We start from the raw sequence: 27,870 nt of genomic DNA, 5'->3' as shown, positions 1-27,870 counted from the left end.
AAAAGCCTTCGAGAAAACCATAAACAAGCCAGTGCAGTTTTCTCGTCGATTATTTATGTCATTCAAACAACATGTAAATGGGGTGACATCCATCAAGTGCCGACGGTATCCAGGAAGCAAAAATTGATTGGCTGCCGACGGGGGGGGACTTGAGCCTCCCCTTGCCCTCCCCCTCTCCATGCTCCACTCCTGGGAATCATTGGAGTCGATTTGCATTGAGTAGAGTGTTCAGTTTCTTCATGGTAGAAGACTGTTATTTACTAGCTAGAATGTGGAGGTGGGTTTTTGGTTTATATGGGTCAAGGTCTGATGATGGATACGACGATGAAAAATATGACTGTTGGAGTAGAGATACTACATAAGAGATGGCCGGGCATAGAAAAGAAGACAAGACGCTTTGCTTTCGAGCAGCAGAAAATGACCTCTATATATAAACGCAAGCTTACAGACAGTTAAAATCGCTAAAGATTTATGAAACATTTAACATATGTGCAGATAAGGTTGCCTACCAAAGTGGACTAAATTTTAGGCCCAATGAAGGGTACTAGGCCTAGGCCTTGTACTTTTCAGACATGCTAGCAGGTTCTCTGCTTTTAACTTTCAAAATTGATTTTTCAACGTCAATTATCTTGATCTACAACAAACTCATCTTCTGGTTTGTAAGTGTTTCCATCCTCTCGCTGGGCAACAATTTTCCAGGCGTCAAAGTCTTTCAGGCGTCATTGTGAAATTGCCTTACTTTGAATATGAATAAATAGAAACTTTGAATACGTATTCATTTCTTTTAGCTATTTGAATGCCTAAATTGTCGCAGCAAACTACACTCTGTTTACGCCAATGCTCACTTTTGTCATGTAGATGCCGCATATTTTACGCATAATTAATTTTCCCAGAAATCCTTGGGAAAACGCTCGTACGCAATTTTGCTTAAGGTTACACAGACCCTCTTCCTATAAGTTAGGGGTCTTGGGCACAGGCTACCCTCTCTAACGTTCGTTCCCTTCCTGAGGCCAAAAATTAAATGTGCGCACCTAGCGACCATTGAAAAAACATTATGTTTTTAGAATGCAATGCAACCAGGTTTAACAGTTGGAAATCGTTTATCTTAGAACCTAATTAGAGTTATGATAACTTGAAGGCAACCAAAAAAGAAACAAAAGACCAAATTTCAAATCAGCAAACATTAGTTTCTGCAATGACTCAGCATAAATACAAAACAGCAGCAACAGCAAGATCAAAAGCAAAGATGATTAATATACTAAGAGCACTAAGCAATCTAAAATACCATTTCAGAGTGAGTAAACGCTTTTGAAAGATAGGAAAATGACGAAAATACAGAGAGCCAATGGAGCAAGATGATAGAAGCCAAATTTCTGGTTAATGAAGTGGGTGTGAGTCTGTCATTAAGTATATTCAATTACATAAAATGGTCGAGTTCGATGTAGCATAGAACAAATTTATACCGCAACACAATGTCAGCTCATTCATGCTATGTTGAAACTGGTAAGATGATGCTTCTGTATCCTTGAAAAGCTATATGATAACTACAGTAAAAATAGCAACAAGTTAGCTCGTTATATGTATTTACCGAGATAATAAAAAACACTAATAAAGAAGGCCGTTACAGGCAAAAAAATGTTCTTCAGTGTCCGCAAAACAACTTGCTCGATATTCATCTTAAGGGTTGATTTTGCAGCATCTGTAATGGTAGCGAAAACTCCCTGCACCCCACCATTTCCCTCTTCTATGCTGCAGCCTGAAATACGACAGGAAATAGCGGGGCCCGCAAGTGACATACTGTCGATTCAGATAGATGATATTGCCTTTACCATCATTTGTCCAGCGTGTGTATCTAGAATAGCAGGTAGAGCGCTTTCTGTGTCTGTAAAAGCGCAAATAGCAGCAATTGTAGATGTACCTGATTCGGTTACCATGTCGATTTCTGGAAAGTCTGAATCCTGAGAGGTAGGCTGAGCCTGGACAATGAACTGGCTGTCTAGCAAGTGTCTGACCACGTGAATTGTGAACGGCATACGAGTATCCATTATATTTTGCACGGTTGTAGCAAATGTACTTATTGAGCCTGCAGCAAATGAACCGGTATCTGATCCGGCTTCCAATATTTTGGAGTCCGAATGATTTCATTACTGATCCGGATGGACAATACGGTCGTTGTCTATCAAGGTACACTACCCTCCCTCCTCCGTAGCCATTGAGTCTGGTATATCGCCAAAAACAGCGCTCATTGCAATACTGCTCATCTTGCTTGTCTCCACAATTGTTATCATAATTGCATCTTTGGTAAGAAGGAATACACTTCCTTCTACGAGAGCAGTGATATTGGTTTCTGCAACATCCCCTAAAACATGGTGCATATGAATATCTTGATCCGTAACATCTTCTCCCTGATCCCAATTTGTGTATACGAATTCCACGATGACGCTGTTTCCTAGCGCCATAGCCACACCTCAAGCAATGTCCATACCGCGACCAGTGTCCCCAAACACAGTTTCTGTTTCCACAGTGATTGCCATAAAAGCCTCTTTTACAATGACACCTCCCATTGAAGTTAGAGCATTGCGTGGTTCTTGATCCACGTCTATAGCAACGACATCGATTGCAGCCTGAAACTTTCCTTCTGCAAGAAGTCCGCTTGGAGCCAACAACATAATAGTTTCTGTTACATCTGTTTGTAATTTGCATCCCAGGGTGTAGATAATGTCCTTTGCAGTGGATGTTTGCAGAGTTCGCAATGGTGTATTGGCATGTTTTTCCCTTAATGCTTGCAAGCTGAGCAGCTATTCGTTGCTTGTAGAATTGGTCAACTATGTTGGTTTTCCTCCCAACAAACTCCAGTGCTTGTGCCCATACCATATAGCCAATCTGTTGTAGAAGAATCAGCTGTCGCCAATAGTTATCAACTCTCCGCTTGTAGGCCGATGTACAAGGCTCTCCTGCTTTGTTTTTGGTTTCCATGAAAGCCAATAGCAACGGTTTATGCCGTAAAAGAGGCTTGTTCAATTTTCCGACTAACATCTGATTGAGAAGGAATAACGGTTTACGTATTCCACGAGATACGTGGAGTACCTCGTTTGCTAGAGTCTTGCCTGCGACCTGAAGACTTTTCTCGTCCTTGTGTTCTACTGGAAGTTGTTCGAAACGATGTGAAAAATATTCGATTGTGTGAATTGAATCTTTGTACTGAGTTATGAAATTTGCCCATTTGAACTGATTCCCAATGCCAATGGATAGACTGTTGAATTTTCGTTGAATGCTTGCTTCCAAATTGCTGATACCTTTCTGAATATTAACAAAATTGATGCCAACAAACCTTCTGAGATCTTTAATATCAAAATAAACGTCGCTAAGAACTGGTATTTGAAGTGTCGTGGTAACCATCATGTCGATTGTTTTGGCAAGAGCTGCTTTCGAGTGCTTTTCACAAAGGTTCCCTTCGTAAAACGGTTTGCATTCACAATACTGTGCACTTGAGTATGGATACTGCTTACATTGTCCTTTATTCTTACATGCTAAAATGCACCCTCTTCTCTTTGCTTGTTCCGTTGACTTTAAAACCACAACGATGTAGGCCGGAAAACTTCTTGTTTTGCGTCTATTTACTTTGTAACGAATAGTGTACTTCTTGTTGACAATTTTCAAGTCACTCGTTTTTCCAACTGCAAATCCGCCATAATTCTTTCGAACTGTCAAACTGACAACATACTTCCATAGGTTCTTCATTTTCAAATGCTGTCTAATCGCGTCGAGAGTCTTACAGTAGTCTCTACTGGTTCTAAACAAAGCTCGCCTTGTTACGATGTCATGTAATCCATTCAGAATGTCATACTTCTGCCTATCATATGTGCCTGTTTTGTCAGCAAAGCTTACAATTAGATTTCGTTTTCTAGCATTCCTGTCGCTTGGCATGTACCAAAAAGCACCGTATACATTTGTAGTGCAGTGGTTATCCCTACCATAAGCGTCATATGAAAATGCAACGACATCAAGCCAAGGGTATTTCAACTCCAAGAATCTTTTCACTTTCGCGTTTGCTATAGCATTCGTTTTCGATCCAATTTGGTACTTACTGTTCCGTATGTCCTTGATCATCTGTGTCTTAATGTTATTAAAGCACTGCTGTTTCATCTTCCAAGACATGCCCCGCAAGTCATATATACTTTTAAGCCAATCGTTCATACTTTGGGTAATACTGTGTTTGCTTCCAGTCAATTTTTCATACAAAAGGACAACTTGTTGGCCTTTGAAAGCTAGCTTAAACACACCGTTAGCAAATTGGTTGATCTTTGAAATGTCACATTTAAACGTTTTCTTCACAAGAAGAAGAAGTGGATCTCCAAACGATGAAGTGGGTTTGCTTGAACCATGCAAAATTTTGTCGAGATGAACTTTGACGTTAAGTGACGCAATATAACGTTGGGCGATTCGTGTGCGAATTCTTTTGCAGTTGGCCTTTGTGGTGCATCTTGTCTTCTGCAGTTCATTGAAGAGTCGCATCATTTGCTTATGTCCAAATAGTATGGCATGGGCAGATGAGTGGTAAGCAGCTCTTTGGTTTTCATATGTAATTAATCCTTTGATGTTATCTAGCTCAGATGTGATTTTGTCGAGTTTGGTATTGACAAGAGTAAACTGTTTCTTCATGTACGCCAATTCAGCAGAATCCTGTTGCGGAAGGAACGCAAGAATAAGCGATACAAATCCTCCAGCTGCACCAAGAAAACTTGTCATTTTATCAATCACCCCAAAAACCTTCGATGTTTTAGGATCTTGAAACTTCGCTATCGTCTCTGCTATTTTTTCACCAGTCGTGAATCCAGCGGTTATTGCTGTCTTTTCACTGCTGGTGAGATCTCCTGCTGCATTCGAGGCAATCACCACAGCAATGAGAAATATGAGGATCTTTTTCTTGAACGCCATTTTGCAAATGGTTTCAGGGCCTAAAAAAATTATGTCCCTTATAAAAATTGTAGAACACAATATAGCAGATGCTACCACAGGAAGAAGTTTAAAGAATTAGCTAAGGAAATCAAGAAAATTCAGCAAAAGAAAGATAATAGATGCATACAATATTTAGATCTAAAAGATTATGAGTAAGCGGTTCCATTGTTTGCAAAAAGCGTATTTTTCTCATAGAAATCAAAAGAGCATGAAATAAGCAGTTCGGAATCATGAATATGAAGTTTGTACCTTATTCAAATTTGTGAAGTCATGATATGACTGTCTTGGCAGACTCATAGACAACTTAAAAAGAATCACGTGATAAGTAACCCCAAATTGAACTCTTCTTTATATTTGATATAAAACCTTTGAGGTGAACTCAGACAAAATTCTTTCATTAGAATTTCTGAGGACTATTTTTGGAATATATTGGCTCGTCATCAAAATCCCACTTTCCTTAATATCAAAAATATATATATTGCAATTGCTATGAATATCGATTTTTGATATGGAACAAGAACAAGAGGAAATGAATTTTGTTTTGGTATATTGTAGATTATTGACAGTAAAAGAGGCACTGAAATAGCTATGGTCAAAGATGCGATCTTGAAACACTCAAGATGGTTGAATGGCGAGGCGCCGTCCTATATGAGTGACATATTCACTAGGTTTAGCGAAAAAACCTCTCGCGTACTGCGGAATTCTAATATTAACTAAAGACCTCCAAAGTTAGGACATCAGCTGGTCAGAGATGTTTCTCATTTAGCGGGTCGAGTCTCTGGAACGTCTCTATTCAATAGTGAGGCAGAAAAAATGACAATAGGTTGTACTTTGAATATAGGTTCCGTGGTTTTGCTGTAAGAAAATCAAACGGGAAGCTGGGTCCAGAAAGTTTTGAAGTGATGTTTATAGCACGATTTTTCTTTTTCTTTTTTATTACTGATGATAAAGAAGTTGCAGAGATCTGTATGATGACTTTGTTAATTTTACAGATCCATTGGGGATTACTGAATCTCAGACCCCGTTTACATGAGAGTGGATGCAATCCTGATCGGATACCAGAGAGTACGGACAAGTTTCGCGTTTACACAGCAGCTGTTAGGTTTGTAAAATCTTGGATCCGCTATCCGAACTTTTTTGGATCACCTTTATAACTAATCCCTTATGGATCCGATCTGGACCGGATTCCACGTAAACCATTGGATCTTGCATAGATCGGACCCTCGTACGTTTCTATTCGATAGTGTGGCAGAATAAATACAAAAGGTGGTACCTTGAATATGAATTCTGTGGTTTTGGTGTAAGAAAATCAAACAGGGCATTGACTTGCTACGATTTTGAAAATTAAGGCAGCTGGGTTCAGAAAATTTAAAAGTGATGTTTATAGTATGATTTTTCTTTTTCTTTTTCTTTTTCTTTTTCTTTTTCTTTTTCTTTTTCTTTTTCTTTTTCTTTTTCTTTTTCTTTTTCTTTTTCTTTTTCTTTTTCTTTTTCATTTAATTTAATTTAATTTAATTTAATTTCATTTCATTTCATTAATTTGGCCAATTTCATGAAAAACACATAAACAGGGATGAAGTAGTGGGGCTCTAGGAGGAGGATGCCCCCTTGTTAAAATTTCAAAAAAAAAGCTCAGCATCCCCCTTCATTGCTTGTGCTTGGATACAGCCACGGATCATATTATGCAAAGAAAGCTGCAAAGAAAGCTGTAAAGAAGTGAAGAAATGTTACTTCACCAATGGTCAGTCATTTACAACTAATCTAAAAAAGGAAAAGAGAAACAACTGAAGGATGTAAAGGCATTGCAAGCTTTATATGCATGAAAGAGTACACAAAGTTCGATATATACAGATAGAAAATTCTTGAATGATTTCTTACTGAGTACGTTTAGTTGCAGTTTTGTAAAGACAGTTGGTTTTTTGTTGCATTTAGAAATGCCTGGATCAACAACCGGTGCTATATTTGAATCCGTCTTGTCTAATTTTAATATTTCATGCACTAAACCCTTTTTAATAAAAGCACTAGATGCTTTTATTTTTTGGATAATTTTAGGCTCGGATGTTCTTAAAGTTGTTCTCATTTCAAAATTTATTTTTGATATCTGCAAACTATGAATACTTTTCAAGTCCACTGAATAGCAGTTCTGTATGAAATTTTTAGTCGCCTTTGTTTTGTTAATATGGGAGGAAACGTTTGAATTCAAAATCCAACCAATGAGTCATCATTTTTAAGAAAAATGTTTTTTTTTTATCGATGCCATAAATATTTTAAATGCATTTCTTGCCATTCTTAGAATGCCATATCTCAATTTTTTTCTCACCGCCAAACATGGTAGCGGCTTTCACTGAGCCCCTGAGCAACATAAACATCTGTCTCCTCACTTGCAATAAAATCCCCTCCCCCCTGCACCCTTCCTCATAGATTTGATGCTCTCATCTCAGCTGACGCCCAACACAGTCAATGTACCTGGCTGCTCAAACAATGTTCGGAAAAACATCAACCCTCACCATGTTCAAATTTCGATGATTACATTATAAGAACAACTTAGAAATTTCATAGAGCCCCCCTTGTAAAAGTTTTACGATTATATCCCAGCACGTAAAAATAATTTATTTTTAATACAGCTGTTAAAAGCCCGAACTATAGCCTTGTTAAAACTACACAAACTAACCTAGGTTCACCCAAGGTTAAAACTGACCCAGGTTAGATTTTTATCATAATTGTAGACGAGCCCAAGTTTGCCCAAGTTTAAATCAACCCATTCTGAAAGGTGGGTTGGCCCTAGTTTGAGCCTGGTTTAGCTTGGATAAAGTGTTCTGTAAACGCAAACATGGAGCGAACCTGGCTGAATTTTTTCATGACGCGTGCGCATTGACTGAAACAGTGCCGAAAGCAAAACAATGCAAAACACGAACAATATACCCGTTGACCTCCACCATAATGTTTATTCGAACCTTAGATTTTTTGTTTTACGATTGTGTCGTTATATTAGACTAACCCCGGTTCGCCCTTGATTCCGTTAACATTGCGAAGTCGACAGTTTCAGGTTTGTACGCACCAGGGCTCGACCTGGGTTACCTTTAACAAAGAGCGAATCCAGGTTTGTTTGTGTAGTGTAAACAGGGCCTATGGTCTCGAAACAAAAATTCTTCGAATAAAGTTTCAATTCTCTTTGAGGTATTGCCTTCTTAGCTGAAGTATCTAAGTTTTATTCCAAAGCTTAGCAACCCTTGAATGGAATGACCTCTGACCTTTGCACGTGTTTTCCTTTTCGAAGCTTCAAGTCAGCCAGCGTCTGTATTATGTAGCTGAGTATCACCTATCTATTTTTTTGGAAGGGGGGGGGGAGGCAAAATTAGTCAGAGATTTAGAAACAATCGCCCTGTTATCGTGTTTAATCATGTCATTTACTGTCTTCCAGCCTAGATTCTGAACCAGAAGTTTTCTAGGGGCATCAAACTGCTATTTGTTATGATCTAACAGCTCTGTTTTGAATCTTCTGAAGTTTCAAGGTTTTGGTAATATCAAGAGATCCCCATACTGCGCAACAGTAGCAGAGGTAGGGTTCAATGATGCTAGTGTTCGAAGGATTATCACATGTTACAATTTAATAAATATTTGCTTTGATATAAAAACGTTGATGCATAGTTTGATGTGTAGCACCGAACAGGTCGACCTAATCCACTTTTGGTTTAATAGCTGGTTTGTTTTGTGTACATTGACAAGTATTATTAAATCTTACTGCAAATCAGATTTTTAGACTGATAATTCGAAAATGTCAAATATTTAATAGAATTGCATAAATATACCTAAGATAGATTAATACCTAAAATCATATCCACTTCGCTAGATATCTACAAACAGTGGCCAATCAATGGATGTTTTGCTGGCTTGATATTTTTAAGATTCCTAAGGTGTATTTTTCAAGATATTTCACTCACATCAAAATGTGTAGAATAGTTTGGATTTGATCAAGTTTTTCTCTTACAATAATGGTCCTGTACCACCTGCTTGGTAACATTTTTTATAAATAATCAGAAGAAAATGTTTTACCTTCAGGGTACAATGTTCTTTTAATGTATTCTGTCACTGCCTGTTGTTTAGATACACTGTTTTCAAATTTTGAGAATGAATTTTTTTGGTGCCCAATGGTTGTATTTTTCTGAAATTTGCTTCAACTCAACATTTTTAATAGAGAACAGTTATGAGATGAAATCTCTGACATATCTTTTGTTAAGATAATGTCTTTTAATAAACTTGGAAACATTGACATCATTTAATGGTTGTGCTTTAAATCCTCCCCCTTTATGTACATTCTGGTATGAATTTTTTTTTATGCCTGGATATATTTCAGAGTCATTCCATATCAAATCATCAGATATTTCTAAGATATCAGCACGAACAAATGAATTTTGATATGTAGTACAACCACAAACAGATTTGTTTCTAATCAGTTTGTTCCACTTAAAGATGAAAAGATTGCTTTCAAGTAATTTTCTGATGACAGAGACTTTGCAGAGACAGAGAAACATTATAAAAAATGTTACCAAGCAGGTTGTTGATGTTGTTGTTGAAGATACACGCCTTTTCGCCTGCTCGTAAAAATGTGGAAAATATTGCTTATTCTGTTCATATTTACCGCCAAAACATTGTTTTTCACACCATTTAATGTACTGATAAGCACATCAAACCCATATCCTCGAAAGAGAGATCAAGATGGCATGGATAAATATGGATTTGAAATCACCCACGAACTAAGGCCCGTATGCCATTTTGAGAGGTCAAGGTCAAAGTTCAACAGGAAAAGGATTAGCTACTATAATGGGAGTACATCGTGTTATCAGTTGGAGCGAAAGGTACATGTGGGCGAATTACTTTTCATATCCGGAGACATTGAAATGAACCCAGGGCCAGTAAGAGAGCCATGCAATAATTGTAGAAAAACTGTCGCAAAGAACCAGCTTACATGCGAAAGTTGTGATAAACATTACCATATAAAATGCAGTGGCATTACACCACACCACTTCAAGGAGAGCAAACAAACAGCACAGGCTACTTGGACATGTCCAGCTTGTCTCAACACGGTAATCGAACAGAACATAATAGGAATAGACCCTTCAGAAAATATCGATAGTACTATCAATGCCTGTGAAGATCTGAGAGCAAAAATACAAGGTCCAGGAATAATGGTAGCACATATAAACGTTCGGAGTCTCGTAAGAAACATCAACGAAGTCAAGCTGCTACTGCAACATACAAACATAGATTTTTTATCCTTAACCAGGGCCGTAAATCCCGGGGGGGACGGGGGGGACTGGACCCCCCCAAAAATCTGGAGCAAAACGATTTTTTGGAGAAATCACCATCATTTTCCTTGAAAGAAGGAAATCCCTGGTAGCCGGGTTAGAACCAAACTACGTTTTTCTGTGTTATTGCAACAAACCTCAGCCACTAAGGTTATTTTTGTAAGCAGAGTGGTTTTTATAATTTTTACAAGATAAAAACTTACCGTTTTCTACCGTTTTTTACTTTTTTCTACCGTTTTATTCTTGAAAACAGAGAATGAAATAAAAAGAGAGCAATCTGTCATTTTATTTGACCTATTTACTAACTTATTTACGTACATTTCTATTATTTGTCTATTATTTACTTTTATTTAGTAGATCACTTTTTGTATCATTAAAATGTATTCATTTTCGATGTGTAAAAATGGCCTACACAATGTGTGACAATGGCCTAAAATGGCCTGAGAAACGTTGAACTTTCTATCCTGAGCAATTCTAGTATTTTATTAAATTTAGTCTGGGGGATGCTTTTTTAGCCTTTCTAGAAGGTAAAATTTAAAAAATTTTCTTCCGCGTCGGACCCAACCATGGTGGGTCCTCCTACGACAGTAAACTGGATTTTTGCTCCCAAGGTTTAATTTCTTGGGGCCGTCTTTGAAAAATGTTATCCATCCAATCATACACAAAAAAGTACTAAGGAATATCTGTAAATACCTTCTATAGAGCAGGAAGTCTTGAGAAATCCAAAAATATTGACTTTTGTTTTTAAAGTAATTTGCCCCTTAACTGTTTCCATAACACATACCATAAATCCCTTGTGGTGCCATGACCGACTGCATACTTTATATTCATTCGCTCTGCTGACCCCCCCAATTCACATGACAGATTTACGGCCCTGTCCTTAACAGAGACCCATTTAACAGATAGGATCGATGATTGTGAACTTCATATCGATGGGTATGAAATAAAACGCAGTGATAGAAAGGATAGAGAGGGAGTTGGAGTTGCAATCTACTTCGAAGATAACTTAAATATTGTTGAGATAGAAAAATACCACAGAGAGAACATAGAAGCTATATGGGTAGAATTGTCACTATGCTCACAGAAGATGCTTATTGGTACAATTTATAGGCCACCTGATAGAGATGATTTCTATACACTGTTTCCCCCAGAATTAGAGCAAATATGGCAAACAAGGAAGAATTTACTGATCATTGGAGATCTGAACTCTGATCTAACACCAAATGGTATGAATGATAAGGGAAGGAGATTAAAAACGATACTAAATAATTACAACCTTAAAAACATGATCAAATGTCCCACAAGTGTAACTGAGACAACAAAGTCTGTATTAGATCTTGTTATAGTTAATGACGCATCAAAGTTGGTAACTAGTGGTGTCCAAGACATCTGCATAGCAGATCATAAATTGGTCTATGTAAAGTACACCCTAAAGAGAAGTAAAGAAACTCCTAAGGAAGGCTGAAGTCAGATATTGGAGAGAGCAGTTTAGTGAAGTAACTTGCAAGCAAGATTTCTGGAAGTTTTATAGCGAAGTAACCAATAAGAGAAAAAGAACGAAAATAGGTCAATTAGAATCGAAAGAGGGGGAGCTAATTGTTGGCGACAAAGAGAAAGCTGGAGTTATGAACGATTTCTACGCAAATATTGACAAGGAGATATCACAAACATTCACACAAAATAATGGAAAAGAAATTGAACATGTATATAGAATAACTCCCACAGCACAAGATCCAAGCTACGACAGAGAAGTTCCCTTGAAGCAGTTAAGGAAAATAAGTCCGCATAAAGCGTCAGGGCCTGATTCAGTTACCAGCAGAGAACTGAAAATACTTCAAGGTAGCATTGTAAACAGCCTAGAGATTATTTTCAAATCAAGTTTCCAGCAGAGTGTATTTCCAAGATGCTGGAAGATAGCATGGATTAAATCTTCTTTCAAGAAAAGGAAGGAAACAAGAGAGAACAAATTACACGCTCTCTCAATGCTGTCCATCCCATCTAAGCTACTAGAGAGTCAAATCTGCAATACTGTCGATAGCCATTTAGACGATAACAACATTGTGACTGACATGCAGTGGGGATTCGCCAAAGGAAGATCTACGGAGGGTATCCTCTTAAAATTGACAGAGTCATGGAAACAATCAGTTGATAACGGTTTGATTGTTGGTGTGGTGTTTATAGACTTCCAAAAAGCTTTCGATACGGTTTCCCATGAAATTTTGTCGTATAAATTGCAAGCAGCTGGAATCTCTGGAAATTTACACGCATTGATTATGAATTATCTTACAGACAGGACTCAGTATGCTGAGATTAATGGTGAGTGCAGTTCAACAAAACATGTTAGGATTGGTGTTCCCCAAGGATCCTTACTAAAGGACTGCTAGTAAACAATTTTTAATTTTTTTTATCTTTTACATGATGTAATAATTATTTCTTTTAGCCTTTAATTTATAGCAGGTCACATCCAATTTATAGCTCTTTTGAGTTGCCAGACTTTCTAACCTGCTTTAAAAAATGAAAAATGTATGTATGCAGGAAACTTTGTTTTTCTTCTAAGAAGGGAGAGAATGGCATTGGGACTCGATTGATAAAGTATGCTGCTTGCCTATATGACAATGACGGGTGGCTTGCTATGACATTAATGAAGATGAAGGGGACTTTCAAATGAACTTCATGCACCCACATGAACCCACTCAGAACTTTACATGATCAAGCAGATCATACATATGCTCGGTATCACATTTACATGCTTTGCAAAACTGATTCATCCAAAACAATTACAGATCAAACTTAGAGCTTCAGCTACAGTGACTATAAAGCAGCATCTCAGCTTTTCCAGGACTAGGGATCATTTTTAATTATTCTTTGTTGTCTCTAAATGGGAAATCATGATTGATTCAATGTTTTTAGCAGCTATTTTTATTTCATGCAATATTACCTTAAATACAAATTTGTTTTTGCTCACGATTCTTGCAAAATTTTACCCATTTTGTAAGGTGCAATTAACTCAAAATACTTCAATTGCAATTGTAATCTTAAATTTTTTCTGATAGCCCAAAGAATACACTTTCAGAATATAGCAAGCTTCTAATGCTATGATTCCAGCTAGAGGACTTTTTTCAATATTTATATGCATCAGTTGGGAATATTTTCAAAACAAGTGATAACCTTGAACATATGACTATCTGCTTCACCTTAGAGAATTGACAAATTCTGATGCAATATTTGAAATCTACAGTATCAAGCCAATAATGTTACAGCTATTGAAAGAAAGCCGTGCCCATCGCTTGGTAAACTGGGTGTGGCATATTTGGCTAAAATGGGTCACTTTTGAAACGGCTACAAAATCGCAAAAGTAAGAGATATAGGGATGAAATTTTTTATGTGGTGTTTTCTCCAAAATCGCTTTTTGTGGCAAAAAATCAGGAAATTCTAAGACCATAGTACATGGGTCTGATGATTTGACATGGAATGACCCATCAGAAAATGCTTTGATATCATGTTTCAGCAAATCGAATTGTGTAGGTTCGGCAAGTTTCATGGCTTTACAGCTAACAGAAATAGATTGACCAAACTAACGTAATTTGAGTACTGGGCACAAGTACCCCAGTCTAAAAATAGCACAAGGGGTATTTCTGAGGGTGGGGACCATTTTTATCATTTTCAGCAAGTCAAATTGTGTCGGTTTGCCAAGTTTCATGGCTGTATAGTTAACAGAAATAGATTGACCATACCAACATATTCTGAGTACTGGGCACAAGTACACCAGGCTAAAAATAGCACAACGGTTTTTTTCCCAAAATGGGTCAATATTCTATCTTGTTACGCATATCGAATTCTGTATTTTCACCAAGTTTCAAGCTTTTATCGCAATTTTCACGACTGTTACCTGTCATGAACCTTATCAAACTCACTACTATATTACATCAAAACATCTTTTCATGTCCACCACTTTACGTCACAAGGTCACGTGACACAGTGGTCTGACCGCGTTCTCGCTCCGACATCGATGAGGGTAAATTTAGACTTTAAAAAATTAATAACTTAAAAAGTACGTAACGTATTTAAAAGATTCAAACGGCTTTGGAATCGGCACGGGAACCTTTATCAGTGGTAAAAAAAATCGTTTTTCACTTCAGTTCCCCTTTAAGTAAGCAAATAAAAAAATATTTTCCACTTTTCTTGGAAAATCTCTAGTATACAGTTGTAGCAAAATCAAATTTAGAAAAAATCCGCATTACAAACATTCAAGCTTCAAAATCTTGTTAAAATATAAAATATCGGGTTAATCAGTCAAAATTATCTGCTTCTCATACAAAAAGGGGGTAATAAATCGTAAACTAAACATATCATACGGAACTTTAAGATAAAAACTTATTGATTTAGGCATATGACCGAAAGTGTATCTTTATCTGTCAGCACTTCTCTCTGCCTTCTCTTGACTTCTCTTGAACCAGAAAGTCTCGAGAATAGAAGGCGTTTTATACTTGCTTCTGCCGGGGGTTGTTGAAGTCTTTGCAAAGAATACAATGCGGACAAATAGCTATATAGATACCAGATGCAATTGTTTTAACAGACTAACCCCAACAACCTGGCTGTTCCCTTTATCAAGTGGCACACAGTGGGCACAAAGAAAATAACCAGGCTTGTAAAATAATTAAGAAAGGGTGTTTTGTGGCTTCAAATTGAAATTGATAATTTGTATAGTCTTTTAAGGTTTTTGGAAGTTTCGCTTGTCTGTCTTCAAAGTAAAAACAGCTTTTCTAAATAGCAGCACACCTGGCATGCCAAATTATCGTTCTTTGTTTATATGAAATACTTCCAAAGGTGTAAAAATTGTCAATTATTCTAAAAGCCAAATGAGATATTGCCAAAGAAGGAATTCAAGTTTGCTAACGAATCATTGTTATTTTCGCTTTGTTCATAAAGTTATGAACAGAGACCCAAATACAGAGGTTTGATGTGGAAAGAGTCAATACACATGTGGCTACACTTCAGCCAATTCGTAACACATTTGACTGATTATACATATTTGGAGGTATTTCATGATGCTCTCTAAGGCTATGGGATTCAAATTCAACAAATCTAAAAATACAATTTTGTGACGTCATCACTCTGGGCACTGATTCGCTTTAAGCTAGATTTGTTCCTCTTCCCAGTTACCTGTTTTTCATGTCTGTATCTTGGGTGAATGTTCTGCGTCACGGCTGCACTCTTTTCAAAACTAATTGCTACGCCCTTTTTGAAATTATAGAAACTTGGCGCTGGTATTGCACAACAAATTTCTTTGGCCAAATCCTTTCTTTTTGTGCAGCGTAATTTGCTTTGAACTATGAACCAAATGCTTTCTTTGCATTATCCAATTTTATTGGATTCAGGGGGGTATATGTAATTCTCGGAAAATATTTTGCAGGCCAATTTCAGTTGCAAGGTCAATAACGCGGACAGTTAAATCTCTGTATTAACAGGAAAGTTTCATATGTCATTTTTTTACTCTCCACCTTTCTTTCATTTCAAAGTAAACAAAGAAAGTGGAGTATGCAAACTGGAGTATCAAAAAAAGTGGAACACGGAAAAAAGGGAACGTCAGTTTTCAATAAAATCTAATACGTTTGATTTTACTTTTTGCAAACTGTAAAAAACCGTCCCTGCCCCATGTAAACTTATCCCAGTCGCCGTCAGAGATCGGTAGGACACTTGCGATAGAGCATATTATTATCAAGATCTATATAATCTAAATATTTACACTTTCTACGTGAAAATTTTAATGATTTGATCAAAGATTGTTTATAGAGCTTCATAAATCGTGCAATACCATTGCAAGACACAAAGGACACGCAAAGGATAGGCGACGGTTTCCGTTTAAATGTAAAGGAAAAGCTAAATTATGGAAATTGTGTAAATCGCAGCCTGATAGTCTAAACAACATGAAATTTTCGGCACAGTTTAATTTCAACATGAAAATTCGATATCTTCAATCAATGTTTGGCAAATGAGAAGAAATGATTGACTGGAACAAGGGATTATGTCAAAGAGAGTTAAAGGGCCCTGGACGAAGATCATCTTAAACTGTCAATACACCTATATTCCCTATAAGAGCAAACTTTCTAAATGCACCAAGACAATCTGCATAAAAATAAAACAACAAGGAATAACATGAGCAGCCCCTGTTTTTTATTTTCATCTACAAGCAAAGATCGGTGTTGACAATTTATTCTTAAGTAAGCAAAGAAAGAAAATATTGTCCACTTTTCTTGGGAAATCTCTAGAATACAGTTGAAGCAAAATCAAATTTAGAAAAAAGCCACATTGAAAACATTCGAGCTTCAAAATCTTGTTAAAATGTAAAATATCGGGTTAACCTGTCAAAATTATCTGCTTCTCATACAAAAAGGGGGTAATAAATCGTGAAATAAACATATCATACGGAATTTTAAGATAAAAACTTATTGATTTAGGCATATGACCGAAAGCGTACCTTTATCTGTCAGCACTTCTCTCTGCCTTCTCTTGACTTCTCTTGAACCAGAAAGTCTCGAGAATAGAAGGCGTTTTATATTTGCTTCTGTCGGGGGTGGTTGAAGCCTTTGCAAAGAAGACAATGCGGACAAATAGCCATAGAGATACAACATGCAACTGAAAGACTAACCCCAACAACCTGGCTCTTCCCCTTACCAAATTGTACGCAGAAATAACCAGGTCTGTGAAAGGATAGGTAAGCGTGTTTTGTGGCTTGAAATTCGAATTTATAATTTTTATGGTCTCTTTACGTTTTTGGAAGTTTCGTTTGTCTGTCTCCAAAGCAGAGATGTGCATAGACAATTTTGTTGGGGGGGGGGGGGGTGCGTTCAGAAAAAAATTGACCAACTTTTCTTGTTTGACCGACTATTTCTCCATAGAAAATTCATTAACAATAAAATAAATGATGATATATACACTCAATGACAATAATTAAGAGCAGATGATGGCATGAAAGTATAAAGAAATTAAGTTTGCGGAAATTAATATTCCTGGAATTTGTGATTTTTGGGTGAATCCATGAGCATCTTTTTGCGAAAAGCAAATTTTAAGGATGCAAAACCGAACTACAGCTTCTTTTGAGCTCCTCATAACAACAGTTTCAGCTTATAAAATTTCCTCTAATCTATAGAATTTGATAAGAATTGAAGGGCAAATATGGCTGGAAAGCCCCCGAGATTTCAGAGGCTCCCCAGGGGGCAAAGTGGGAAGACGATGCCCCTGCGAGCGGAGCAAGCAGAAAATGCGAGAACACCCTTCAGATTAGCTAAAATGCATCTCAAAAAACTCATTTTATTTATTTCTTGCAGTCACTTCTTATAGTCACTAGCTTGCTCCTTATAGCAAGTTATTTGCGATACACTCTTTTCTTGCACAAACCAGTGAATTTGAGTTTAGTCTGACTGTTCTTGAGTTTTTCGAAAATCTGAGGCTTGGTTGTTCTTAATTTATTCCTAATCTAGTAAGGTGTAAGCAGTGCGAGTGCTAGCTTTTTCGCTCAAGGGAGGTGTTCAGCCTTTATTTGCCAACAAAGTGAGTGAGACAACCTTCATTTTCCGACAAGTTTGAATATTCACCGAAAAAGCATCTAAATATGGCTAAAAGTCCTCGTTTTTTAGATAAAAAGTTGTTCAAAATTACATTTTACAATAGCTCAGCCTCAGCTTGTTTTTAACTTTTGACCAATGTCCAACCATGACCAATAAAATTAATGAAATAAAGGTCGAAATTTGGTCAAACTTAATAATTAATGTTAAGGTTCCCGCTGCATGACCAACTTGCTTGAAGTTTGCAGACATTGGGGGGGGGACGCCCCACGCCCCTTAATCGGCACATCTCTGCTCCAAAGTAAAAACATCTTTTCTAAATAGCAGCACACCAGGCATGCCAAATTATCGTTCTTAGTTTATTAGATTTTAGCGCCAAAGATTTTGGAAGAATTGGGAATCGTGCATGGACAAATGTAAGCAAAAAAGGCACTTACGCGAGAAAGAAACCGAGCGGCGATTCACTCTTGCAAATAGAGTACAAGATTTTCCCTAAAACAAAAGGATTTCCAAAGATTTTTAGATAAAACAATAGGATTTTCACAAAAGGTGTACGATATTTTTTTGGAGTGATTTGCCCTTCGGAAAAAACAACTTTTCTTTCCTTTATGTAATAGAAACAAACTCTTTTTCCCCTAACCCAGTTAACTGTTTTCCATGTTTGGATCTTGGGCACAGAATCTCTATTCTGTGTTTTGGGTAACTGTTCTGCGTCACAACTGCACTCTTTTCAGAACTAATTGCTACGCCCTTTTTGAAATTATAGAAACTTGGCGCTGGTATTGAACAACAAATTTCTTTGGCCAAATCCTTACTTTTGTGCAGCGTAATTCGCTTTGAACTATGAACCAAATGCTTTCTTTGCATTATCCAATTTCATTGGATTCAGGGGGGTATGTGTAATTCTTGGAAAATATTTTGCAGGCAAATTTCAGTTGCAAGGTGAATAACGCGGACAGTTAAATCTCTGTATTAACAGGAAAGTTTCATTTTTGTCATTTTTTCATGTCATTTTTTCACTCTCCACCTTTCTGTCGATCATTTCATTTCAAACTTTTTGGTTTCCTTTGTAAGATAAACAAAGGTGGAGTGTCAAAAATAATCTATACAATCGCGTTCTTTGCTGCTGTTCGAATTGCTAAGGCCAAAAACGATAGGCCTTATAGTTTTTTGGTCACGAAAACATTTTGAATTAGGCAATTATAGTTGTCATTTTGGGTTCTGTCTAGCGCACCTTGGAGTGCTTTGTCTTTTTACTCAAAACTATTAGTTGAATGTGGTGGTCTCTTCATTCAAAGTCTCGAAGATGTGTTGCTCAAGGCCAAGAAGCGATACAATGTAAAATAAAGAGATATGGTAAACTAAAAGTTTCACAAGGAAGGGTCTCTCCAGATTTTTATGGACGAAGGAGAGCAAGGGAACAGATGGTAGAGGAACACGGGAACACAAAATTCTAACTAGGAACAAAGGGAAAAAATAAACAGTTTTAGGGAAAAATAGGGGAACGTTGGTTTTCAATAAAATCTAATACGTTTGATTTTACTTTTTGCAAACTGTAAAAAGCCGTCCCTGTCCCATGCAAACATTTCCCAGTCAGCATTTGTAGTTATGGCGAACCAAATTATTAGTCTGTCGGGAATTTTTCGAAAAGGCAGCAATTTGCCCTTTCGGCGCTGAGTTCGACAAAAATAATAAACAAAATTTGGAAAAGCAAAACTGGTTATATATATACAAATACAAATCTTTATACAAATCTGATGCAATGCGAAATGGTTACAAAAACTTTCAATTCCGTTACGAACAATATCTCACTCGATAAAATTGGCACTCTTTAACTAAATTCGCAATCTGTGCTCTCAGAGCACTCCATTAAAAACCAAACTTCTTCTCAACCCTGTTACGCGACTCTGCTAATTAAATTCTAGACAATCAGCAAATATAATTAAGTGCATACAAAAGGGAGGAAAATCTTTTCTCCTCCAAAAACGCTATCAATTTAAAAGCAAGTGCAAGTGCAAAAAGCCAATATTAGAGTGGATTATATACCTTAGTTACAGCTAATTAGATAATACATACGTAAAAAGCAGAATAACATGAAAAACAGCAAGCCTGGTTTTAACAGGATTGGTAAATTTCTTTCGTGAAGATTAAAATTTTGTGAGTAAAGGTAAAACAAAATATCATTCAGGTTTCGTCCTACAAGTGACCATCGATGGGTTCGCTATAAAGGGTTCGTCGTTTCTAAAGACTGAACACTCCAAGAACAGGCTGAACACCCCCAAGAACACCCTAGGAACAAGCTATTAAGCGGCTGAACATCCTTTAAAACATATCAAAATCGGCATATCATTCGAAAAATAATTTGATCAATCAACCAAAATAAATTTTGGGGAGGGAAAGGGCCTGAGAAGTCTAATGTTGTTGGTGTTGCTACAACCAACTGATGTTTTGCGCGCCAAAAGTGTGAACGGGGATCTGTAAATTGTTGTGGCTAAAGCCCTTATAACCCTCCTGCTACTATGGTTCCTGGCAACAAAAAATTGAAATTCCAATTCGTTTTATGTTCAGAGACTTAATTAGAAATTTATAACAATAAGAAAATTATAGACTTATTTACAGTCCATATAACTAATATTTTTACAATATATGGTTGCCTAGGAAGCTGAGAGGAACCGCAACACCCCAAAAAACAAGCAAATTTTCGACAAAAGCCCTTAAAACTGTGCTTTAACCAAAACTCACGCAATTTCTGCCACATGCATAGTTCCAGTAAGATTGTCATGGCCCCATTCGAGCACAGGCCCCACAATTTGCCCCTCCTAAGCCCTCTTTTAAGTCGCATCCTGTGGCCCTGCCGCTACCCTTTATCAAGTCCTACACTTTGCATTTCCTGTTTCATTTGTCAAAAATTTCTTAAAAAAATCCTATCCAGGAATTGGGCCTGCGAGTGCCCCAGCTGGAGACGTCACTGCCTGGAGAATAACAACACAACAAGAGAGGTGTGTAGCGTGCACTTGCATACCCTGACCACATAATAGTTTGGGCAAATTAGCGGATGGGAAAAACAATTGTTTGGAGGACAATAGGTAGTCAAGTGACATTGTCACTGGATGTGAAAGATTTTAAAACACAGGAAATTGCTTGAATGCACAAAGGGAGTCAAACTCGAAATTGCTCCGCGTGTACAAACACCCGTTCACACTTTTGGCGCGCAAAACAACAGTTGGTTGTAACAACACCAACAGCATTAGACTTCTCAGGCCCTTTCCCGCCCCAAAATTTATTTTGGTTGATTGATCAAATTATTTTTCGAATGATATGCCCATTTTGATATGTTTTAAAGAGTGTTCAGCCGCTCAATAGCTTGTTCCTAGGGTGTTCTTGGGGTGTTCAGCCTGTTCTTGGAGTGTTCAGTCTTTTAGAATCGACGATAAAGGGTGTCGTTCGCGCGTCGATGAAAGATCGATCGTACAAAGCAGGCCTAAGCGCAAATGGTGAGGGGCTTGTAAGCTCAGCAGAGTGCGAATGCCCTAGATGACAGTGGTTATGTAGTCATATGACTGCTACAGCCATTTATGTAAACAAAAAGGGCATGTAGTCAGGGCTGTTAGTTCCAGATTTTGAAAGAGTTGCAGATTGCAAAATCGGATACCAGCATGAGACGTCGTCCACAAGGGTAGTTTTGGGCGCTGAACAAGATTAGATGCAGACAGTGGCAAAGCTGGTGGTCATGCTGGTCATGCTGCAATATTTTTTCAGTGTGATCAGTAGTGTATGTTGGGGGTTTTCAAATTTTTCATGATCCCAAAGATATATCCAAAAACACAAGATTGGAGAATAGGCTGGAAAGAACATTTAGATATTGAAGTCATTGACAGAATTGATTGCGATCTAAACAAGAGCTATTTGATTCAATATACTAAAAAGGGCGTTACCCCCTTTTTCAAGCATCAAAGGGTGTTGTTATGTGCAGACCCCAGCTGAGAAATGCTCCCAACTGCTATTTTTAGACCGTTTTATTGTGTAATAGTGCTAGTTTGGATTTCCTTTGTTTTGCATCCTGTAACCTTAGTAATTTTATCACCGTTCGCACATTCGATTGTTTATAATTCCTTTTGTTTTCTAATTGCACCTTTAGATTCATTAACTATTTCTTTTGGGATTTTTAGTATCATTATTCAGTTTATGTAATTAATCTTGGGACTAATATATTTTGTATTCACTATTATTTTGTAAATTTACGCTGCTATGTAGCATTACAATAAGTTCTTGTTTAGTTATATTTTGGGCGTGTTACATATAGAGTTAGTTTTTGAGTTCGTTGGAGTTGGAGTCAAAGTTGGAAATGGAATTCGGTTAAGAGCGATAGGGTTAAGTTTTGATATTTTGTATATTTAGGTTCTCGACGTTTCACTTATGTGGCAAGATGCTTGTGAAAGATCTTGTCGGCATCAATTATGGATTTATAGGACACGTATAGCTATTTAAGACATCGCGCGTGACGATTATTGTGGATTATTTAACATATTTGAGAGGACAGTGCTTGAGAAAGACTGTGCCTGACATTAAGAGAACGAATCGACGTTACGGGACAACCGTAAAGAAATATTATATTTAAAGAACCTTTTATCGCGGAAAGATCGTTTGATCTGAAGAAAGACTTTTCAACATTATCATTGTGTCTATTTGTTTCTTTTCTCATTGATGGAAGAACCATTTAGTTTTGAAGATAATGATAGGGTGGATACATTCATTTGGCAAAATAACCCTATTACAATTGGGTCCCAGGCCCCAAAATCATTTATACTAATAATATCGCTGCTAGTTGTGATGTCAGCATGAAAATCGGAAGAGATTGGCAGTTTGATATGCTCAAAAAGATAGGATGCAGATCCCTGCTAAAAATGCTCCCAAGTGCTATTTATAGATTGTCTCATATTTGAAGCAAGGGAAGAGAAAGGAGGTGGTATAAGGGTTTCTAATGTTGAATCAACACCTATTAGCACTGGCGTCAATTCCTTCGAGTTTACATGAACAAAGAGGGCAAAATATAAATAAACTTGTCATAATTGAAACATCTCTCCAAAACCTAATCTGCAACTAAAGATACTCGAATAGTGACTGGATAGGAAACTGCGAAGCGGACAATAGAACATGTTACGCATCACTGCTTATTCAAACTTGTAGGGAATGATCATTTCCGGTTTGTTTGGTTTTGACTGATAATGACGAGCTTCGCAGCTATTCGGCACGGTAGTTAACTGTTGTAGACTTACCAAGATAAGCTAATTTGTCCCTTGTTTCTGTGGACCCCTTTTGGAATGATACAAATTTTGTTCTCTCTGAGAAATCCTCTGAAGAAAAGCAAGAGAAGTAGTTTTCCTCTTATTTGGAAAGCGTGGAAAGTGTTTCAATGCTTCAGTAATAGAGGGGGCTAGTAATAAAAACTAGAATACCAGCAATTTTGGCATAACGAGTTTTGTATATTGTTAAAAAGACCAGAAAATGAATATTTCTCTATTAGAACTATTTTTGTAATATTAGCTATATTTCAAGCTGTTTAGCTCATATTTCATCCATATTCAATTGTTGTATTTTAAGAAATATTAACTTTTGCCTGATAGCTGAGCATTTCAAGTGGGCTTGCACATTTGTTCTAACATTTTCATCCCCCATACTTTCTGGAAATTTGTCCACATGGAATCCAAATAATTGGTTTTGCTTTCCAATTTGTTCTTAAAAAGACCACTTGGGAAGCCTATTGTATCAGCCTGTAAGTTACAGTAGCCTTTGAAGAACTTTTCCATACATTTCCATCAAAACCGTCTTGTTGGCCATCGATTCTAAAGCACCCTTAATGATTGAATTCATACAAATCTGAGGGGCATCATGTTCTTTCTCCTTTAAAGTCATCCCCTTTTTCTTACGATTTGGCTCTTTAACTTTCCTTTTCTTTGCATTGCTCCTCGTTTGTTGGTGAATAACAAAATTTGACTGTCATCACAAAATTTAATAGTGGTTTCCTAAAAGGAAAACATCAATAATAATTTAACCAGACGTAAACACCTGCTACAGGGGTGCACAGCTCTGTACCCTCAAAAGTATAACAAAAACGGGAAACATGATTAGACGAGAAACTTTCACTTTTGTTGTTTCGTGATTTGTTATGTTGACTGGTGCTGCTGCCGTGTCGATGAAAAATCAAGCCAAAGCCAACATCATTAATTTAAAACAAGTATCTTCCTAGGCCTAATTATAATGTAAATTAACATTTTCACTAGCATTATCCCTGATTCATCGAACATACATTATGTTCAATCGGCATTCTTGCAATTACTCGTTAGAAAATGGAATATTGAAGTTTAATAGAGGGCCTACATCGCCGTGACTTGAATTCTTATTCGCGGAGACAGAGATAATGGCTGCAGCGCCTTTAAAGTACACAAAGAAACGGACTACTTTACCTCGACAACAAGTTCAAGTGATTCTTCGTCGATTTGGCCATTAAAATAGGTGAAATCCATTCTTGGATGTTGCTTTTTTCGGTGAATGTCCTGGTCGTGAGACTAAAACCGGAAATGACTATACCCTACAACTTTTCCAAAACACGCGATTGGAAGATAAACGTAATCGCCTATTGTTGTCTGCGCAGTTTCCTATCAAGTCACTATTCCAGTATCTTTGCTGCAACAATGTAACTTAGCCTCTCTTGCACCCTGCAACAACGAAGATGCCAATACCAGGATAATCCTTCACACTCTTAACACTACTAGCTTGGACCATCTGAAAATCTGCATATGAACAGTTGATACTTTTGTAATCGTTAAGGCTCTGTCAGTATCGACAAATTATATTATTTTTATGCACAGCAATAAACTGCGCGCAGGCTAAAGAAAATCTTAAATGGATGTCCACAAGAACCCACAAGAATCTTCGCCACCATACTTTTTCTTTGATTTTGGTCTTGATTGCCCTTACATTTTTATGCCCCCACCCTCCCCCTCTGCCCAATCATCTCTCCGGCGTCCCTGAATATAGGAAAGTCGTAGAACAATGCGGACAAAATGCCAGATACCAGACACAATTATCATAAAAGAGTAACCCCAACAACCTGGCTGTCTCCCCTGTCAAGTGGTACAAAGAAATAAACAGGCCTTTGAAAGGATACAGAAAAGGGCATCTTTATATTATTTAAATCATGCTGCTTTCAATGGTTTTGCACGAAGCTGTGAATATAGTCTCTAAGCTGTAAAAGAATGTAATCACAGGCAAATGACAGGAGCACGATCCAGACTATTGCAACTGTAGCTCGAGCTATAGTCAGATTCTCCGTGTTTGATTTTCGGAATTGAAAGTTTCGTTGCAGTCCATAAAACTGTGTTTCTCTCCGTAATTTTTTCTCCATTCCTCTGCTATCAAGCCTATCAACCTTTTAAAAAGCATATCCGAAGTTTTATGTATTGTTTTAGTTTTGTTGTTGTTGTTGTTATTTCGCGCCTTTTATGTAGATTTGTTACGCGTGGGTTTAGGAACTAGAAAAGGAAGTTTTAGGAGTTCGACTTTAGCGGAAGCTGAGTTGTCGTGGATTGAAAATGTCAAATATTGTAGAACTCGATGAATTTTTGTTATGGATTTTTGTTTCACGTATGGGGGTATGCGTTAATTATAGATATATTGTAGCCATGCCCCGGCTGGGGGTATGAACTAAATCTATTTTTTATGATAATGATGATTTTTCGATTATCAAATGTGATTTACAAACATACAATGCTGGCAATGTGTCATCACAATGCCCCTGAAATATTTCAAACAATGCTCAGATAAGATATAAAACACTGAGCACAAAATGGTCTAATATCAAAATTTAGACAAATCAGAAAATCTGTTCTTTGTTGATAATAACCAACCAGAATTGAGCTATAGTGGATATTTCGAGATAAATTCGGTCTGGGGATTTGCTCTGGTAAAAGCATCAAAAACAATGACGCCCGTACAACAATTTTTGGCGCGAGCTAAATTGAAGCTATAGTCAGGTTTGAAAATTGCCTTTCAGCCAATAGGACATAAGTATCCAATACTTATGAATACGAAGCGACTATGAACAAACATGGTTACAGCATCTGCCATTATAGGGGGCGTGTCTCACTAATAAAAAGGTGAACAATTTTTTGCGGTACAGAATTTGAAAATGGGTTTGAAAAAAAACAAACATTATACAACATACTAAAAGCTTTTGCGTCTGACACTCCTCAGAGCATAAAACGTCAGAATAAGGGTCCGAAAAGAACACGATCCTAATACCAAAAGATAAAAAGGGTGTGGTCCTAATACCAAAAGATTTGATCTATTGTTACAAAAAACACTGGATCCGCCCTTGAACGACGTCAGGATACATAAAAAACCCAATTACTAGCAATAGAGATATACAAAACAGTCAAAAACTTAAATCCAGAATTTATGAAAGAAATATTGCTGTTAAATGAAGTTGCATATAATTTCAATTTCATTTCTTTTCATAAAAAGATCTAACCACTGTTTCTTATGTGCTAGATACAATATCCTATAGATGCAATAATTGTGAAATTCTTTTGCATCAGGCATTCGATAGACAAATAGTTGTGAAGCATCAAGAACTAAGATGTCTTTGAAAAATGTAAACATTTCAAAAGTTACGATTATTTTCAGGGGTTGATCCAAGAAATACCCGGAGGAGAAAGAGGGGTGTATCTACATTAGGAAGGAGAAAGGGGGGCTGTAGGTGCTCTAGCAGGAAAATTTTGATCCTGCCCTTAAATGGCCCTGGAATCATTTCATATCTCAATTTTTTTCATATTTTTAAACCATGACCCATGCTCATGCTAAGGCCATTGTTGCTCATTCAAATTCTCTAGAAACTCCAGCCTGAGATTCATGTCAGTTTTCCAAGCTAGGGCTAGTCAAGAGACGACTTCCTCATTGGAACGAGATGAATAGAAAGGTGTGAATCGAAGAAAATAGGACTTCGCAGGAATATACATAATCTGGCTAATGGTGAAGCACAGGGGTGTAGTACTAGGGGGCCAGGGGGCTGCGCTCCCCTTTTATTAATGCCAAAATATAACCAATTTCTACTTTTGATATTGTTTTTAGCAACATTATGTGCAAGAGCAAAGATCTTCGGGTCTAAGTACATGGAATGCACCGTGGCAGTATAGTCACAATATGTGAATGAACCTATGCTATATTGAAATCACATTTGGCACAAACTGAATAGTGTGCACAGATTGCACACCTTGCAACCACATTTGCACACATTTATCTCCAATTCCAGCCATGCTCGATTGAAGTTTCCTTTATATATTTATCGACAAGATAAATTGAAATCCAGAACATTTAACTTTATTACGCAGTGGTTTGGCCTTGGTCCATAACGTGTTGTATGTTTCGCAGTGAACAAGTCGCTGGAATCTCAAAACACAACAGTGTGAGCGCAAGAAATAACCGAAATGCGTGTCTCACGCAAAATGCGTGTGACTTGGTAGGTCTGCATAAAGTATTAGCTCAAAGCTTTATCATCTGACTCTCCTCAGAGTATAAAACGACAGAATAATGGCAAAATGGAAAGTATATACCCAAATAGGCAAAACTATCCAAAAGTTAGATGCGTTCTTTGTTTTAAACTACTTTACGTTAACCAAACAGCAAACAACCTCTCCGAGCTTTTTATCAGAAACCAGTGCGCCCAGGCCCTTATACACATAAAACTTTGTGAATACCGTGTTGAGAAAGTCATGTACGCCACTGCATTAGAGAGGGGAACTCATTTGACCATGCATATCAACCTATGAAAAACTGAGCTTTGAAATTCAAACGATCATTGTTTATGCTTCATCAATGAATGAGTTTTTCTGTACATTTGGAAATAAACTAAGTGACAAAATTTCAGAAAAAAAACAAACCCACTTTTATCCAATGAATATGAACTCGGTAGCGCTATGGGAAATTTCTCTTTCAAAGCTGTTTCAGAGAAAGATGGAACTAAAGTTATGATGAAAATGAAG

At 37.2% G+C, this 27,870-nt stretch overlaps 1 protein-coding gene and 1 long non-coding RNA gene across 4 annotated transcripts; both read right to left on the bottom strand.

The window, feature by feature from the left end:
* Window positions 1-1,163: 1,163 nt before the first annotated feature.
* On the bottom strand, window positions 1,164-16,912 carry LOC135694543 (uncharacterized). Of its 3 annotated transcripts, none has more exons than XM_089109627.1 (2): window positions 16,744-16,912; window positions 1,164-4,958 (listed from the first exon to the last, which is right to left on the bottom strand). In XM_089109627.1, the coding sequence occupies exons 1-2, from the start codon at window positions 16,895-16,897 to the stop codon at window positions 1,678-1,680; spliced, it is 3,435 nt and encodes a 1,144-aa protein (XP_088965753.1). In that variant the 5' UTR covers window positions 16,898-16,912; the 3' UTR covers window positions 1,164-1,677. The 3 variants fall into 3 exon arrangements, with proteins under 3 accessions (XP_088965753.1, XP_088965754.1, XP_065069407.2); XM_089109628.1 differs by having other exon boundaries at window positions 16,733-16,809; XM_065213335.2 differs by lacking the exon at window positions 16,744-16,912 and adding an exon at window positions 14,661-14,748.
* A 6,323-nt stretch (window positions 16,913-23,235) lies between these two features.
* Window positions 23,236-25,728, bottom strand: LOC148959880 (uncharacterized). The gene is made up of 2 exons (XR_016143919.1): window positions 24,295-25,728; window positions 23,236-23,853 (listed from the first exon to the last, which is right to left on the bottom strand). It is a non-coding gene; the product is annotated as an uncharacterized LOC148959880 (long non-coding RNA).
* Between the last annotated feature and the right edge of the window lie 2,142 nt (window positions 25,729-27,870).

Source organism: Rhopilema esculentum, chromosome 8 (assembly GCF_057945365.1).
Source record: "Rhopilema esculentum isolate cy_ngs chromosome 8, ASM5794536v1, whole genome shotgun sequence".
NCBI classification, from domain to species: Eukaryota; Metazoa; Cnidaria; class Scyphozoa; order Rhizostomeae; family Rhizostomatidae; genus Rhopilema; species Rhopilema esculentum.
This window is presented reverse-complemented; position numbering and strand designations above follow the sequence as displayed.